This window comes from Ahaetulla prasina, chromosome 1 (genome assembly GCF_028640845.1).
Source record: "Ahaetulla prasina isolate Xishuangbanna chromosome 1, ASM2864084v1, whole genome shotgun sequence".
Classification (NCBI taxonomy): domain Eukaryota; kingdom Metazoa; phylum Chordata; class Lepidosauria; order Squamata; family Colubridae; genus Ahaetulla; species Ahaetulla prasina.
The window spans coordinates 98,540,108-98,557,036 of record NC_080539.1 but is presented as its reverse complement, the minus strand read 5'-3'; the positions used below and the strand labels follow the sequence as shown (position 1 = coordinate 98,557,036).

Genomic DNA, 16,929 nt, shown 5'->3' with positions numbered 1-16,929 from the left:
GAAAATGGGAACATAAAATATATTATACTATAAAGCTTTATTAAAGAAGACTAGAATAAGATGCTGTGCTTTATTTTAACAAATTTTAATTCTGTTCCTTCAAGTTTGCCAAGTTTAAGGCCGCTATTGGACGTATATTACTTACCACTTACCAACATGAGGATAGCCAGAACATTTTGCTTCACCAACAATGGGCAGGCATTGTATCTTGTCTCACCTACAGAAATCCAGAGAATTACTTATAGCCAAGAAACATGTGAAAATCTGCAGGTAATTTTTAAATGTATTGTTATTGAAAAGCATTTATTCAAGAATGTGCTATTTATCTAGAAATTATAGGTATATGTTTTCTTTTCCATATCAGCATACACCTTTTTAAGGTGCGGATATTTTATATGCATCTTAAAGTTTCAGTTTAATGTAGTCAAATGAATGGATCCAAGTGTAACATTATACGGGGTATTTTTCCTTCAGAAGAAAGTAACCTAAATCCTGTTACCTACACCTTATAATAGTTGGGGATGAGCACAAGATGAAACCATTATTCTCAAATATGGACTCTGAGCAAATGGATGGGTTGTCAATTGGTGGCAGATTTGCCCATGCAAAGATGGTCTCTGAAAATTTGACCCAGCATGACCAAGTTCTTGCAAAACGCCTGCTTTGTGTATGGAATCTCAGTGAAGACCTCACCTGGAAAAAAACATGATCCAGGTGGTCAGGAAGGCCCAACAGAGACTCAATTTCCTTAGGGTCTTGGGTAAAAATAGGGTGGAACAACAATTGATGACCTCCTTTTACTGGTCCACAATAGAAAGTGTCCTCACTTATTGCATCACAGTATGGCATGCCAGTCTGACAGCCACTGATAGAAAAACATTACAGATGGTGGCGAGCACAGCACAAAACATCATGGGCTGTTCCCTGATACTACTAGATGAGATTGCTAAGGCTCGCTGCCTTAGAAGAGTGAGGAAAATTCTCAGGGACGACTCTCACCCTAGTCATCACTTCTTTACCCTCCTATCATCAGAAAGGAGATATAGAAATATAGCCAGCCATACAAACAGGCTGAAGAACAGTTTTTATTTGTGGATTGTCAGACTCCTGAATGAGAAATAATATCATAACTATCTAGTATGATGGACTGCAGGGCCGGCACAATATGTAACATGTTCAGACTGATGCAATAGGACTGGGTGTTTTGTTAATATGATTTATTGGGTTAGGGATTTTCTGTCTTCACTGTGAGTTGTATTGTGTTGTGGGGGGTGCACTGAGGGAATCCAACCAATCTCATTGCACATATGTTGTGTACTGACAATAAAAAATTGAATTTGGAAACTTAATGGCCAAGGAACATTGGTACATCCAAACATTCCTTCCTCAACCCTCAAGGGGGTTGAAAGCTGCACTGCTCTTTTGTGAGGAATGGCTGGTTGGCTAGTACACCTCAGTGAAGTGGGAAAGGGAGGATCTTCATCTTTTTTCCGCAAAATCTAGAGATATAAAGTGTGTAATCTGGCAAACTTGGAGAAATGTATACCTTAGATATAGCCCATGCTGGTATTGTGCTACAAAGCAAAGTTACTTTTTAGCAGAGTAGCAGGCACATGAAGTTGCTGTGCACGTCTGCAAAATTGGAAACTGGGAAGGAGGATAAGAAGACATATAAAAAGCCTTATAGTATGCTGCTTATTTATTTATTAAATTTATTTGCTGCCCAACTCATTTCTTACAACCACAATTGAGTCCAGAATTTCTGTTAAGTGAGACTAAACTTATATACCACTTTACAGCCTTCTCTAAGTGGTTTACAGAGTCAGCTCTGTTATTATTACAATACAGTTATTATTGCCCCCAATAATCTGGGTCCTCATTTTACCGACGTCAGAAGGGTGGAAATCTGAGTCAACCTTGAGCCGGTCAGGATTGAACTCCTGGCAATGAGTTAGCCTGCAACACTGCATTCTAACCACTGTGCCACCATGGCTCTAAGTCACTTTTTTCATGCCATTGTGACTTTGAACAGTCACTAAATGAACTATTATAAATTGAAGATGGGCTGTACTAGGTGTCCAGAGCTGCATGCAACTCATGGGCCAATGATCAGATATGCCTGCCTTATAGGAGTGTAGTATTTCTAGGATGAATGGGAAGGTGGGTTTGCTCAAGAAAAACAGAGATGGTGAGGAAGTCTGATCTGCAGAGTCCTCAAAAGATTGTCTTTTCCTTGGTCCCTCCCTGTTTGTGATCATAGGAACAAATAGTGCATGAAGGACTTCGCTATCTTGCATCAAGATCACTTTGGTGGAAGCAATTCATATAAAATGCACAAGGGACAGAGAATTGGCATGATGGTTCCTTGTAGCCAGTGGTTACTCTTCTTCCGTCTTGGGCACCAAAGGGCCTGCTATTTGCACTGGAAGACTCACTCTAGATTTTATTTAATATTTTTGTATTTCACAGTCTCCAACTTTGTGGAGTAATACAAAGATTTGGGCACAGAACCTGTGTCCCTCCAAGTGATGCACCTTATAGCGATCTAGCTTTGTGTGCATAAATCATTGCTGTGACAATAATTACACAAAGGAAGACTTTGTGTAATTCCTATTTCTGCCTGAATAAGCCAGACTGATTTGTCAGGAAAAGCAGAAACAAGTTTTGCCAGTGATCTGAAATTTATATACAGACCATCAGGGTTGCACAGAAAAAAACCCAGGTTTACCTAATCAGAGCTGGATTATTGCAGAACCTGGTCTTACTCTTCCTCTACAAGCCAGCAACAGGATCAAATTTTAATATATTTTAAAATACTGTAAATGTAGAAACATTTGAAGATAGACCCTAAAATTGGGAGACATAGCCACAGGATACTAGCCTTCCTTTTGCTTTTAATAAAATCCAAGAAGAATTTTCTGATATGCTTTAAAATGATTTTTATTTAAAGGAAATGTTGGGTGAGCTCTTCACACCTGTAGAAACACCAGAAGCACCAAACAGAGGGTTCTTCAAAGGTCTCTTTGGAGGTGGTGCACAATCACTTGATAGGGAAGAACTCTGTGAGTAGATTTCATCATTTTTCTTTAAAACAAACTTAAATCATATGAGGGGAATAGAAAATTAAACGCAATTTATCAGTCCAGCATAAATTAAAGTATGGAAATAAATTGAAGTAATAGAAACTACTGAAATATACTGCTTATTTCCTCCTACAAGTTGCTTCATTTATAACAGGATGGGGTTTGTTTGTTTTTTGCAAAATTCTCATCCGTTTAATGTAGAATTCATACAGTTGCATCAATACTTAAAGGTGTCTATAATTTTAAAAAATGGGATATAGTCTTTGTTAAAACACTTCCTTAGTTCCAGACAGACAGAAAACTGAAAAAGGGTATTTCTAGTTTTCATGGGTTGTAAAATGCACTAAAGTACAACTACAGATGTGGGAGCAAGTATCCTGTAATCATTCCTCCTAGATTAGATATGAATAAGTGGATTTACATCTTTTCCTATAGATTATTGTTCATTAATATATTTTCCATTTTGTGTGTTAAACAGAATACAGAGTTTGTTACATGTAAAAAATAACATTAAAAGAATCCAAATGCAAAGTTTAAATGGGTACTCATAAAACAGAAATTAATATCTCTGCAAGTACTTAACCTATTAGAAAGACATTGGATTTTTTTCTGAATATAAATGCAAAAAACTTATTAGTCTCCATCAAATGAAAGCAGTTCAAGAGACAGAAAAAATCAAAATCTTACAAATAGGGATTTACACAAAGTTTAGAGAAGATTATGCTAGAATTGGAAGCACTCAAACATATTGATGTTATTATATTTAAGAGAAATACTAAAAATTACTATGTGAGTCAGAACTATGCTGATACACATTGCAGTCCACTTTTGTCATGTATATTCAGTAAGAGTAACTTTTTAAAATATTCCAATGCACATAATATTATTAAAATATAATAATACTGATCTCTCTTTTATTGGTAATAAAATATGTATATTCTAATACTTCACAGTCTCCTAGAAATATAAAAACTGCATATTAATAGTTTACTATATTACAATAGAGCAAATTAGAGCAGTGTGAAAATAAGAAAAACAAAAAAATGGCAAACCATTAGTAGTTTTACTGAATACTTTTCAGTTTCTGACTCATAAAGACAAAGACAAAGGTGGTTGAAATAATACCCTTCATTGTTACAACTTCCCTTCTTTCCTTTCCTTTCCTTCTCTTTTTTTTACGTTTAGAAACAATGCTGCAACATAATGTAAAACAGTGTTTTTCAAATTTAGCATATTTAAAATGTGTGGACTGTTGAAGTCCATACATCTTAAATTCATGAAGTTAAAGAACATGATATAAAACATAAATAACTGTTAAGGAGCCGGACCAATCTACACAACTAATAGCCACCACATCAAGGGGTTTAACCAGAGCATATAAAACATTTGCTAGACCAATTCTAGAATACAGCTCGCCTGTTTGGAACCCTCACATCTCTGACATCAATACAATTGAACGTGTCCAGAAATATTTACAAGAAGAGTTCTCCATTCCTCTGAATACAACAAAATACCTTATCCCACCAGACTTGAAATCTTAGGCTTAGAAAACTTGGAACTCCATCGCCTTCGACAAGACCTAAATTTAACTCATAGAATCATCTATTGTAATGTCCTTCCTGTTAAAGACTACTTCAGCTTTAATTGCAATAATACAAGAGCAACCAATAGATTTAAACTTAATGTCAACCGCTTTAATCTAGATTGCAGAAAATATGACTTCTGTAACAGAATCATCAGTGCTTGGAATACTTTACCTGACTCTGTGGTCTCTTCCCATAATCCTAAAAGCTTTAACCAAAAACTTTCTACTATTGACCTCACCCCATTCCTAAGAGGACCATAAGGGGCGTGCATAAGTGCACAAACGTGCCTACCATTCCTGTCCTATTGTTTTTCTTTTCTTCTTCCTATATATATTCTTTCTTTTCTTCTTCCTATATATATCATCTCGTTTGTTCATGCTGTGTGGGCGTTTTTCTATCTCAATGGCTTCTCTGATTATTCTGTTGTTAAAGTGTTCAGTTTTGGCGATAGTTCTGGTCTTTTTAAAGTCAATATCATGTCCTGTGACTTTAAAGTGTTTAAAGTGTTTAAAGTCCATTGAGATAGAAAAACGCCCACACAGCATGAACAAACGAGATGACACCTCCCGCCTACCAGCCATTTGGAAACCCGCCCTTATTGACAAACGAGTCCCTAACACGAGGAAGGACACCAGACCCACACTCACAAGGTCCACACAGGATGTAACCACTGCACATCCACCCAGAAAGCAGACCCAAACCCACACTGATCATGAAGCACGACCAAGGACCAGAAGCCAGACCGCAGCTGCAACATTAGCCATTTCAAACCCCTCCAATCCATACATGCAGCAGACTGACACCCACTATGAAGATGTAGCACGACCACAAAGCCAAACAACAGCTATGCAGCTCGCCAGCTCAAATCCCCCTGCAGCACAGACTAGACTGAGCACAACCAAGCCCCCACCAACACAGGACACACCCCCAGCCAATCAGAGCACAGAAAAAGCGCCATCCAATCAGAGCACAGCCTAGCTCCCACCCAATCAGTTCAAACCGCCACAAGCAGTTACAAGGAAGAAACAGCTGCGATCACACATTGCTCCCTGAAGCACGGTTGAAGCCTGAAGATGATTTAATGAGACTTCGTCAAACGTCGCCAAGACATTTCCAATTTTACACGGGAGAAAACCCGAACAACCAAAGACCTATATACAAACACCGTGAAAACCTCAGAAAACAAATATATATATATATATATATATACATATATATATATATATATATATATATATATATATATATATATATATATATATATATATATATATATATATATATATATATGCTTATACCTCCTAATATTTACTCATATATATTTTATATACTATATAATCTTTTTGTATGATACTTACATATATTGTTGTGACAAAATAAATAAATAAAATAAATAAATAAACTAATCCTCCAATTCCCATGCCTGGAATACATCTGGGTCTTAAGAACTTTCTGAAAAGCCAGCAAGTCAAAGCCAATCTAATTGGGGGCGGGGGGGGGAGGAGAGCTCCAAAGGGCAAACTGAGCAACATAAAAAGCTTACTTTGTGGTTTACTACTTCATTATAAATTGGATAAAGAACATACAATTCATAGGTGTATTAACTTCCTCTAAGTAATTCCAAATAACATTTTAAAAATAATTTATATAGTTAAATAGGGATAAGATATTGACTATATATTGCTATTAAAATTATTGAATAATTTTCAACACATTATTTTCATTTGGTTTTATCATGAAGTATACGGTTTCATCTCTCCCAATGTGTAATTCTGCTTACGAGTAGTACGTTCTCCTCTGAAAGGAATGCAAACATAATTTGTTTTTTCTTGACATGGTCAGTTGGTGAATCCTCAGCTGGAAAGGCATCAAGAAGCCTTGCCCAGCATATACCAGGTCCTGGTGGTATTGAAGGAGTCAAAGGAGCAGCATCAGGAATAGTTTGTGAGTTGGCACGAGCCAGAATAGCATTGGATGAAAGAGGGCAAAAATTGGGAGAGCTGGAAGAACGAACAACAGCCATGTTAGCTAGTGCTGATTCTTTCTCAAAACATGCACATGAGGTACGTCCTTCTCGAGTATCAGTTGCCTTTTTTTACAAGAAGGCCAATTATTTTGGTTTATTCTTTCCAGTTTGAATACAGCAGCATGAAAGTTATTTCACTGTAGATATTCTGGGGAAGGAATGTGAATATTCCCATTATGTCAGCAGTTATGATCGGATGGGCTTTCCTGGTCATCTTTATTGAAATTAATTGGTTGTTATATTGTTATAGGCAGAGACTAAGAAGATGAATTCATGCAATTTATATTTGGGGGGTTCATTTTTTTCTATACCACTTTAACTATTTATTTATTCAATTATTTATTCACTCATTAATAATGTCATTCATAAAGGATACTTTGTAGTCTTTAGAATAGATGGTATTGTGTATACTCTCAGATGCATTATTATATACTCTGTTCCTTTGTTTTGCTTTTAGATGATGTTGAAATGCAAGGATAAAAAATGGTACCAGTTCTGACAACACATTCTCAAATGCATCTCTATAACTTTACCTTGAAGAAAAATATTTTCATTAACTTCTGCAGGACCAGCAAAGCTGGAAGGGTGTCAGCCAATGGGTACAGATGTTTCCTAGCACAAATTATGCACTGGTTTACCTCAGTCGTACAGCTTTAACTGAGGATCATTGTATTTAAAACTGACACCCACATCGTGAGGGTGTGTTTGCGCATCTGCGCATGTATGTGTGTTATCTGTGGGCTGACTGGGAGCTTGAGAACAGAATTGATGGCAAAGAGAACACATGGACAAAAATAGAAAATTTGGAATCAAAAGAGCAGGGGCAATGCAGGATCTATCCTGTGTTAATATTTCATAATGCCAAAAGTTTTGTGCTATTGTTGTTGCTGCCAGTGTTTCATCCTCCTCCAGGAGGCTGCAATAAAATCAGGGGTCCAAGAGCTAGAATAAAGTTCATTTTATGGGACTATTAACTGATCTACACCTTTCCTCCTTAAAAGCACATTCATAAAGCTGTCTGAAAATGACTTATTCTGCTACCATTTCTCTGATCTGATAAACTGGAAACACACAAGTTCCATCTTGAATCTACACATAGTTCACATGCAGTCACATAATCTCTTCTTGGACCCCTGATCTAATAGTATTGTCTTTGCATCTTTATATTGTTGCTGCATTGGGACTTCATAATAAACCATGGCATGCTTTTGCTTCCGTTTTTGTTTATACTCAACAAGATTACTTTTAATGCCTGTGACTTACTGGTCCGAAATAAGCCATCTTCATAACTCAGTTTGAAGCTAGCTTGTTTCAATAAACTTTACGTAAGATTGACCACATATGACCATATAGCATTAAACTGCTGTTAATCAGATGTGAAAGTTTCCAATTTTGTATGGCCATATCTGAGAAGCAGAAGAAAGGAACTTGTAAACTCAAGGCTTGCTGTAGCTCATTTCTCTCATAATAATCCATGTTTTTTGTGATGTCCACATGCAGCCAGCATCAAGTAAAAATAAGTTATTTTGCATCATAAAAACACAAGTGATTGACCTGCGCATCATGCTAAAAGTTTTCATTTGTGTTATGGCTGTCTAATGTGAAAAGTAAAAATATCTCTTGCAATGATACATATTTGTCATCTTTCAACCAGTTATATATATATATTTTATTTTCCTGCCAATATAGCTGGATCAATTTATAATTTTTTACATGGATACAAATTTAATTCATGCTGTACAACTTATTTTGTGTGTTTAACAGAATGTATTTGTGTAAGAATTTAAATATCAGGTATGTAGCTAGCTTACATGCCCAATCAGGTAAACTTGTCTTCAGTTCAGTGTTGAACTCTTAAGATACAACTTTCACAATTTATCAATTGCATTGTACTAAAATTTATTCAGGAAAAAACAAAATTTAATTTCAAAACAGTTTCTAAGTCAAACCCATCAGCAAAGAAGTTGGCTCCTTAATCTGAGTGTGCTTACTTGGAAACAAGTCTTTTAATTTGAAAGGAATTTTCTTCCATGTAAGTGCCCTTTGATTCACTGCATAGATTACACAATAAAGTTAAAGTCAGAGTGGATTGTTTTCAAAGCACTCAATATTTTACCACTTTAGGAACTGGTAGATTCTTATGTAGATTTGTACGAGCGGAGGGATTTAAGATGTGCCAAATTGAAGCAGTATATTTTTAGCTAATAAAGGCTGCACCAAAGCCATATTATAAAATATAATTTATTTTAAAATATTTAGAAAAATACATAATTAAGAAATGTTTGTCATGTTGGAAATCAGAAATAGTGACTAATTTGTGATCATTTGCAAACAGCCTTAATTAGTTTAGGCTTTATTTAAGCAAGTGCCAGTATATGGCCATTCAGAGGCTTGAGTTTTATTTTTCTAAACACTTGCCCAAACTGCAAATGTTGAATGAATTATTTGATATGCATGTCTGAAGATTAAGCCAAAAGAAAATTTCCTGATGTCGGTTAAGCAATGGTTTGGCTCAAAATATTATTTGGATATGCATTTATCTGTAATATGGTTCAGTCCACGTTAAAAGTTACTGACTGGCATTGTTTAATGAAGTCTTTCAAATAAATTAGACCTACTTCTGAAAGAATATGATTTAAGAAACCTTTCATTTAATAAAGCTAAGCCCTTACAGTCTGGTTACAAAACTGGGTGGGTAGATGTGCAAACTTCAGGAAAGTTGAAATCTGTTCTCTCTTGGGGTTGCTAATGTATTTTGCTAGTATATTTAAAGCATTAGATTATTACCTCTCTTCAGTGCAGCTTTGGGTAAGGATGCTATAAAATTCACTTAATGTATCAGAGAAGAAAATTTCAATATTCCTGCCAATATGGGATACATTGGACATTTGATTCAGCAAATGGTTCTTGCCACCAAGATTTGAGCCAGATATAAAACTACTTGCTTACTTATTTTGCTTGTATGACATTTAATTATAGTACAGTTGTGGGGTGTTTTAGGGGTGTAAAATAAATTACTTGAGTTTATAAGAATATGTTGAATAAGATCCATAAGCCAAATTTTTTAAAGATATGTGATATAGGCATAAAAATGTTAACAATTTATTTATTATTGTAACTTCCCTATGCATTAGTAATTTCACTTGTCAGTTGCTAAATTTTGTTGTTGTACAAATAGTATGATCTAGCTTAAAATTGTTAAGTTTTGTTGATTTCTGATGGAAACATTTAAGCACATGCTAAAACAATGTCCTATTGATTTCTTGGCTCTTAACTTGGCTTGATTGTGTCTTTGCAGTCAGAAGCATAAACCTCAGTACACTTAACTGAAACATGATTTCCTTTAAGGAAAAATGTTTACAGCTATAAATTATACAGAATAGTAATTCTTCCAGTTGTAAAAGTGGATGGAAAAGAGAATGCTATAATGAATCAAGAATTAACGATGTCAGCTTTCTTACCTGCTGGAAATGCTCCACTCATTCTGAATTCTCATTACCTTATTCTGAGGTGATCTCCATTATGCATTTCTGAACAAGTACTTGATAGATGACAAGCTTCATGAAGGAGATGCCAACAAACACCTTCTAAAACGTGTTTATGCATTTTATACCATGAATGTAATAATTTAATTAGAAAATATTTGCAGAAAATAGACTTTGGCAAATATGTCATTTTACTGGTTATGTTCATTTAATACTATTTGTCAATTCTTCTTGAAGTAACATACAGTTGTAGGACAGTTTGCTTCATACATAATTTATTTGCTGTAGTATTAGGGACATTACCATTATCTTCTTCATTTGTATTTCATCTGGACATATAATCGGAATAAGGCCGCATACATTTTCAAGATTTGGAATGAATATTAGAAATGTTTGGTGGTTATGTCATATTGTGGTAGACATCCTGATGCTCTCTTTATTGCATGGCCAGTAATCATAAATTATGAGCTTTATATCCAAACTGTATAAGGAGCACCAAGGTGTGTACTCCTAGTATGCACGTTCATTTTTTGAGGCCTTCCACAACTCTATCAAATTGATTTGGAATATTTTTCATAGTGCTGTGCTGAGCCATCTCATATTTTGAATGTTGATGTGAAGGAGGAGGAACTTTTTTAGATTTGATGAAATTTCCTGAAAGGTTAGTTGTAGTTTATTAGTGGTAAATCCCTACTCACTGATCCGTCCGTGCATTATTTAAAAAACAAAACAAAAAGTGCTTTCTTTCTAGAAAGAGTGGGTTGCTTATGTAAACATTCAAACATGACAAGTAATACAAATGATTGCATTAAAGCATTACTATAAATTTTGTTTTCCTATGGTTATATAATCTGTTTCTAATTATTATTTTTAATGGTGTTGAAACAACAGTTAATATGTCTACAAACTTATTTAAAAGATACTGTGGGCAAAATTAAAAAATGGTAAGGAATGTGTAAGAAATTAATATGGAGATGAGATACATCGTAAGGGAACATGAACACCTTGATAATATTTGAGACACTATTTAAAAAAATAGCAAAATGGGAAAGCATGTTTTCATTCACAAAATATGCTCAGCACATTTTGTTTGGAAAAGCCAAAACAAAATGCAAAGCAAAATCCTTCCTCATTTTGGTTGCTGATTTTGTTGAACTGTTGTAACTGCATTGGCTAGTGAGAGAAATATATTTCACATAAATACATTTCAAAATCAGTGGAAAGAAATGTAGTGTTTCTTATGAGGAAAATGTGTAGCTCAGAACTTTTTAGAAATAGATATAGTGGTTAAAATAAAGAATTTTTAAAATGCGCCAGCATTGTTTCTTTACTTATCACAACTGTGCAATTATTAAACCACTGATATTGTGTTAGGGACTCATTCCACAACAGCCAGGAAAGTTTGGTAGCATTGTTGTAGAAAAATAAGCAACTATATGTAGTCCAGGGAAACTGCTGCTACTCATTTTTCATGTAATATTAACAAGTTTAATTTTAATAAACTGAGGACACAATTCTTCAGTTAAAAACTGCCAAACTCCTGAATGTGTATGTAAATATTATTTCAAGCAAGCCTGAAAGTGTGATTCCATTATAACACGTTAAGAGTAAAGCGACTTTCCTGATTTGTATCAATAGCCTTGAGATGATTTAATTTACATTTGTTGCTTGAGGTATTTCCTTTGTGTGACATCTCTATATTAGAAAGCTATAGCCAAAGGTAATTTTGATGCAGTGGATTTTTTCTTTTTTGCTTTCTATAGCACTGATCTTATCTGAATTATAAACTTGAATTTCTTTTCCCTGCACTTTAAGTATTGCAAGCTTGAGTATTTCATCCTTTTCTATCTATACATTTTAAATTCTATGTAGATATCATTTAGAAAATTGATTTCAACAAACATCCTATCCATCACACAGAATTCTACATTTTATCATGTTTCAACAAGTTCCTTGTGGACAAGAGCTTCCAAGCTGGTGAAGGAAGGAGGCCTTCAGGACTAAAGACTGCACATATGGACCTCTTTCCTTCATTGTATGAGTAGAGAAGTAGAAAGTGCAGGAGATACTGTCTATTGACACTCCAAAGGATCAGGAAAAATTAACTGTAAAATAATGGTTTTAAAAGCTTTAAAACACCAACAACTGAAACACTTTCAGATTTGTTTAATGGTCACCTAAAGCTGCAGTGTTGTCCAAAATAAAATGTGCTTTTGGTTCTATGTAAAAAAAGAGAATTAAGCACAAGCTAAATTGGAGTCGTGATAATTTTTTATATAATATAAGATTTGGCTTTCAAATTTCTTTTAATTAAAATTATGTTATGTTTTTCAAAGATAATGTAAGAAGCATACAAAAGTTAATTCAGCTCATAGGAAAAATGTCATCTCATGTAGAGATGGCAATAAGCATACCCATTCTAATATATACTTTTAAAAATTATAACACTATCTAAGAAACTGCTCCATGAGAAGGGAGGCATTTACATAATCCAAATGTAATGTATCGAAAAGCAGCTTGTTGATGGATTTCCATTATAACTCTTGTTTTCCATGAGTATATTAAAACTGAATTCCATTTATTCTATTTTATTTTGGTCAGCTACAGTATTTTGTATTCTGAAATATTGTCTCCTCCATATTTTGTATGTGTTGGTCTTTGTCTTCAGAATGGTTTTTTTAAATGCATATTCCTGTGGTTGGTGAATAATCCCATTTTGTTAGTGCCCTGATGCATAGAGATGGAAATATGACTTCACTAGTTGTGGTGTGCCTAGTGACTGAAAAGTACTCATTGCTTGCCTTTGTTTATTGTGCAAATTCTCGGCTACGCTTGTTCCCATAGTCTAGATACTTGTCTGTACAGTATTGTGAATTTCTTTTTCCTTGTGATGTTACTACCAAAAATAAAGATCCTGTTAAATGAATTTTATGGTTGGGGGTGGTGGATGATAAAAAGCTAATGTCCAGTACATGTGAATTACCTGCATTTAAAAACTGCTTAATGTACATTGAGAATCAAATCAGGAATGCATGAATATGTTTCCTATGTAAATCATGTTTGTTTGAAGTCCAGATCAGTGTGCTTTTTAATTTTCAAAATAATTTGGTTATAGGAATCAAAATGCAACTAAATCTGTATTAGCATTTTTCATAAATACATTTAGAAATTAGTATTTCTAAATGTCAAGCAACTGTATGTTTCTTCTTGACCTTTACATTTTTACAGATTAGTAGGTCTGATTTTTGGATAAAATCATGGCATCATCCATGGAGTTATTATTTTATATTGCAAAGTGGAGAAACAGAATGTTAACTCCCCTTTTAAAAAATGTGTAAATAAACTGTACTTGAGTTACTTAATCTCATATGCTGCTATTCATATTGGTTAGATCTAAGAAGAATATTCTACTTTCTAGAATTGCTTTTGTTTCATTAAGCAAGCACCACTGAAGGGGAAAAAAAAGAAGAATATCAGTAAATGATTCTACCATTATTATTTGGGAAAGCATGCTTGATATAGAACTTCTAGCTTAAATGTATTTTGCTCTATGTACATTGTGTATTTCATTTTTTTTTAATTGTCCTCTACCATTTTAGTCTTGCGGAGCCCCACTGTGTGTTCTGATGATGAAACTGGGAAATGCATTTTAGGATAGGGTTGCAGATTCATCTGTCTACAAACTTAGTTTCATATGAACGGTAAACCATACCATTACAAATGGAAATGTTAGATTGCATAATTTTACTTAATGTACTTGATTCTAAACTATGTCATAACATTAAAATTAAGTATGGGATATTTTTGTAAATAAAAATACCTGTGCAGTTGGTATTTTAAAAAGGGAAAAATGTATATTATACATTAATGTTTCCAAAAATAATGTTCATATGTGTATATGAATGTGTCATTATGCTGAAGGGCTCTGACTGGGCAAAATAAACTATTCAAATCTCTCCTGAAACAAAACTAGCTTTTGTTTCATGCATCATTAATGTATTCTTAATATGATCAATTTTTGAAGATCTATCATCTATCCCACTTTCTTAAGCTTTCAAGAAGTAGACAAAGTGACAGACCTTTATGTTAAAAAAAGGATCTTACATCTAAAAATAGTGTTAAGTTTAAGTTGCTGACTTCCTTGACTATGAACAAACACCTTTAAAATGCTGCCTAATAAATGTTGCATTTGTTTTTGTAATTTATCATTTGCTTTTAGCTAAAATGTTGGTAGAAAGAATCATCATCAAAGGAAAATATTTCCACATGTTAAAAGAAATATTACTTTATCCTTTTGTCAAATTATCTTCATTTTCATATTTCTGACTGAAGTGTTGCATACACTTTATTATTTGTGTTTATAAGATCTTGTAGGCCTTACTAAGTTGGCCTTGTACCCTTCCCTTATAAGATCCTGTAAAATCAAATCTTCTACTCAGGTATTTATTAATTTACATATATTTATATATATTTTCCTATCTACCCATTCAAAGTGGCTTATATAAAATAAGAAAGTACATTAAGATTTCATATAATTAAATTATAAAGTATATACAAAACACACATGATAAAAATATAAGCCAACCTCTTATATTTTAAAAACTATGAAGTTAAATTAGCCAAGAATGACAAACTGCCAGCAACTATTTTAAAAACCCAAGAGTATTAAAGGCTTAAAATTCAAGAGTATTAATAATTTAATAATTTAGTCTCAGTTGATCTCTGTGGAAACTTTCCATAACCCCAAAAACACCACTGAAAAGGTAATAATTTTCAGAGGTAATCTAAGGAATACATATATACAGTATAGATGAAAGAAAATATACAATATAGATGAAAGCATTTCCACAGGTAATACGGTGCCAAACTGAAGAGCCCTATCCTCGAAACCAGAACTGTAAGAATGAAGTAACATGTAGTGCAAGGGAGAAATGACTGCTTAAACATAGTTCAACCTTTTAATAAGGTTAAACCTTATTAAAATTCATTAATACAGTAGCTACTTTTCATAAACAATCCCATAGAGATCGCATTTCATTAGTCCATACATGAGATTATGGGAGTGTATCACTATAACCAAGGTGTCTACCTAAAATCAGAGTTATAATGTATCCCCAAACACTAAGTTATGAACCTGATCTCTCCAAAATCTCTCCAAAACAATTTGAATCTTCATCCACATGGAGAAATTACCTATCCACAAAACTGTCCAAAAACAAATTGTTTTTTAGCATTTTTGTAAGTAACAGCTGTTTTGTATCTTTGGCAAAGATACTTTGATATATAATATTACGTGTGTGTGTGTGTGAGCTTTGATATATATTACAGATTTCCATTTTAAACAATTAGTTTTATCTGTGACAAAATGCTGTTTTTGCATGTCCCAATAAAATACTAGCTATGAATTTAAGTCATTACCTTGAATTTTAAGTACTCATCTCTTTAAAAATACTCAGAAGTTTTATATTCAAAGACAGTGTTTCACATTGTGTGATGTATGTCTCTGCATTTCTATTAGTTTGAAGTATTGCTAGAACAAGCCTCTTAATCATTATGCAGTCGAAATGCCATATTTATTTCGAAGTAACTCCTACTTTGAGATTAGGGTTAAGTGCAAGCATGTTTCTGGTGCATTGTAACCTTGCTATTAAGGGCACGGTAATATAAAAGAATTTTCCCATAGAAGTATCTCTAGTCTTAGAGACATCATTTGGAGCTTGAACAGTCAAGCCTTCAGGGGAAATATGGGAGCTTAGAGTAACACACTATACTTAAAACATACAGTTTCTACTAAAAAAACTACTGAATTCAATGACCATGTCATTTCTGAGGATAATATAAAGGACTGAAAAAAGATTATCTTTTAAAAAAGCATTTCTGCAGTTCCTGAATAAAAGGTTAGTCACAAATGTAGAATCAATGTTAAAATGTGTATCTGTCATTAAGGCTCCTATAAATTTATTTTAAAACGTCATTATCTATCTTGGAAGAGGTCAAAATTGTATACAATACCAAGAATAAAACAATGAAATAAACTATTTTGTTGCTGTAATTTAACACCACGTCCCTTAAAGAAATATAAATATTTGAGTCAAATAGTTAAACTGTTTACATTCATTGGTGAAATTTTCAAATTATTACAAGAGGATTTTTAAAAAAAATCTGAGCAGGTATATTGAACATCATGCTATTACCCAACAGTAATATGGTAAAAATGTGATATTGCAAGCTACTGAATCAAGCTAGTTCATATACCTGAGAATGATAATGCTTTTAAGTTCTTCTTTTTTTAAATTTAGAACAGGCTGTCATGAGAAAATCTGTCTGTGGTTACTAGGAATTAAAATGATTTGATGGCATACAGTTTCTAAACTATTTCCAAATGACCAACCATTGTCTGTCTATCACTAAAGATTAATAAAGAGTAAAAGAATTTGCTGAAAATGTCATATTTGGAAGACACTATGCAGGCCCACAGTAGATCTTTTCTTATACTAGTTTTGCCATAGAATGTAATTTAGATTCAAAAATTGTTCCTAACATTGGATAAGGGAATATAGTTAGTACTCAACTTAGGGATCACAATTTGGACCAGCTTTCCAGTTATTATGGTCATAGGTCAAGGTATCCACATGACTACCTGATTTTATAATCAGGCAGCATTTGCTTAAGCTCTGTTAAGCAAATGCTGCAGTCACAAGTGCAAACCAATTCTTCTGAATGGGAGGGTGGGGTTTTTTTGCACAGCA

At 33.7% G+C, this 16,929-nt stretch overlaps 1 protein-coding gene across 4 annotated transcripts in view; it reads left to right on the top strand.

Moving 5' to 3' along the window:
- The window catches only part of STXBP5 (syntaxin binding protein 5), a 132,417-nt gene extending 116,015 nt beyond the window's left edge, over positions 1-16,402 (top strand). For 3 of the 4 annotated variants that reach the window (XM_058170010.1, XM_058170027.1, XM_058170019.1), the window contains 4 exons: positions 105-270; positions 2,951-3,062; positions 6,512-6,732; positions 7,153-16,402. In XM_058170010.1, coding sequence (XP_058025993.1) covers positions 105-270; positions 2,951-3,062; positions 6,512-6,732; positions 7,153-7,194 — 541 coding nt within the window. In that variant the 3' untranslated portion in view covers positions 7,195-16,402. The remainder of the gene's footprint in view (positions 1-104; positions 271-2,950; positions 3,063-6,511; positions 6,733-7,152) is intronic. The other variant, XM_058170036.1, reaches the window with a different exon arrangement.
- Positions 16,403-16,929: the final 527 nt, after the last annotated feature.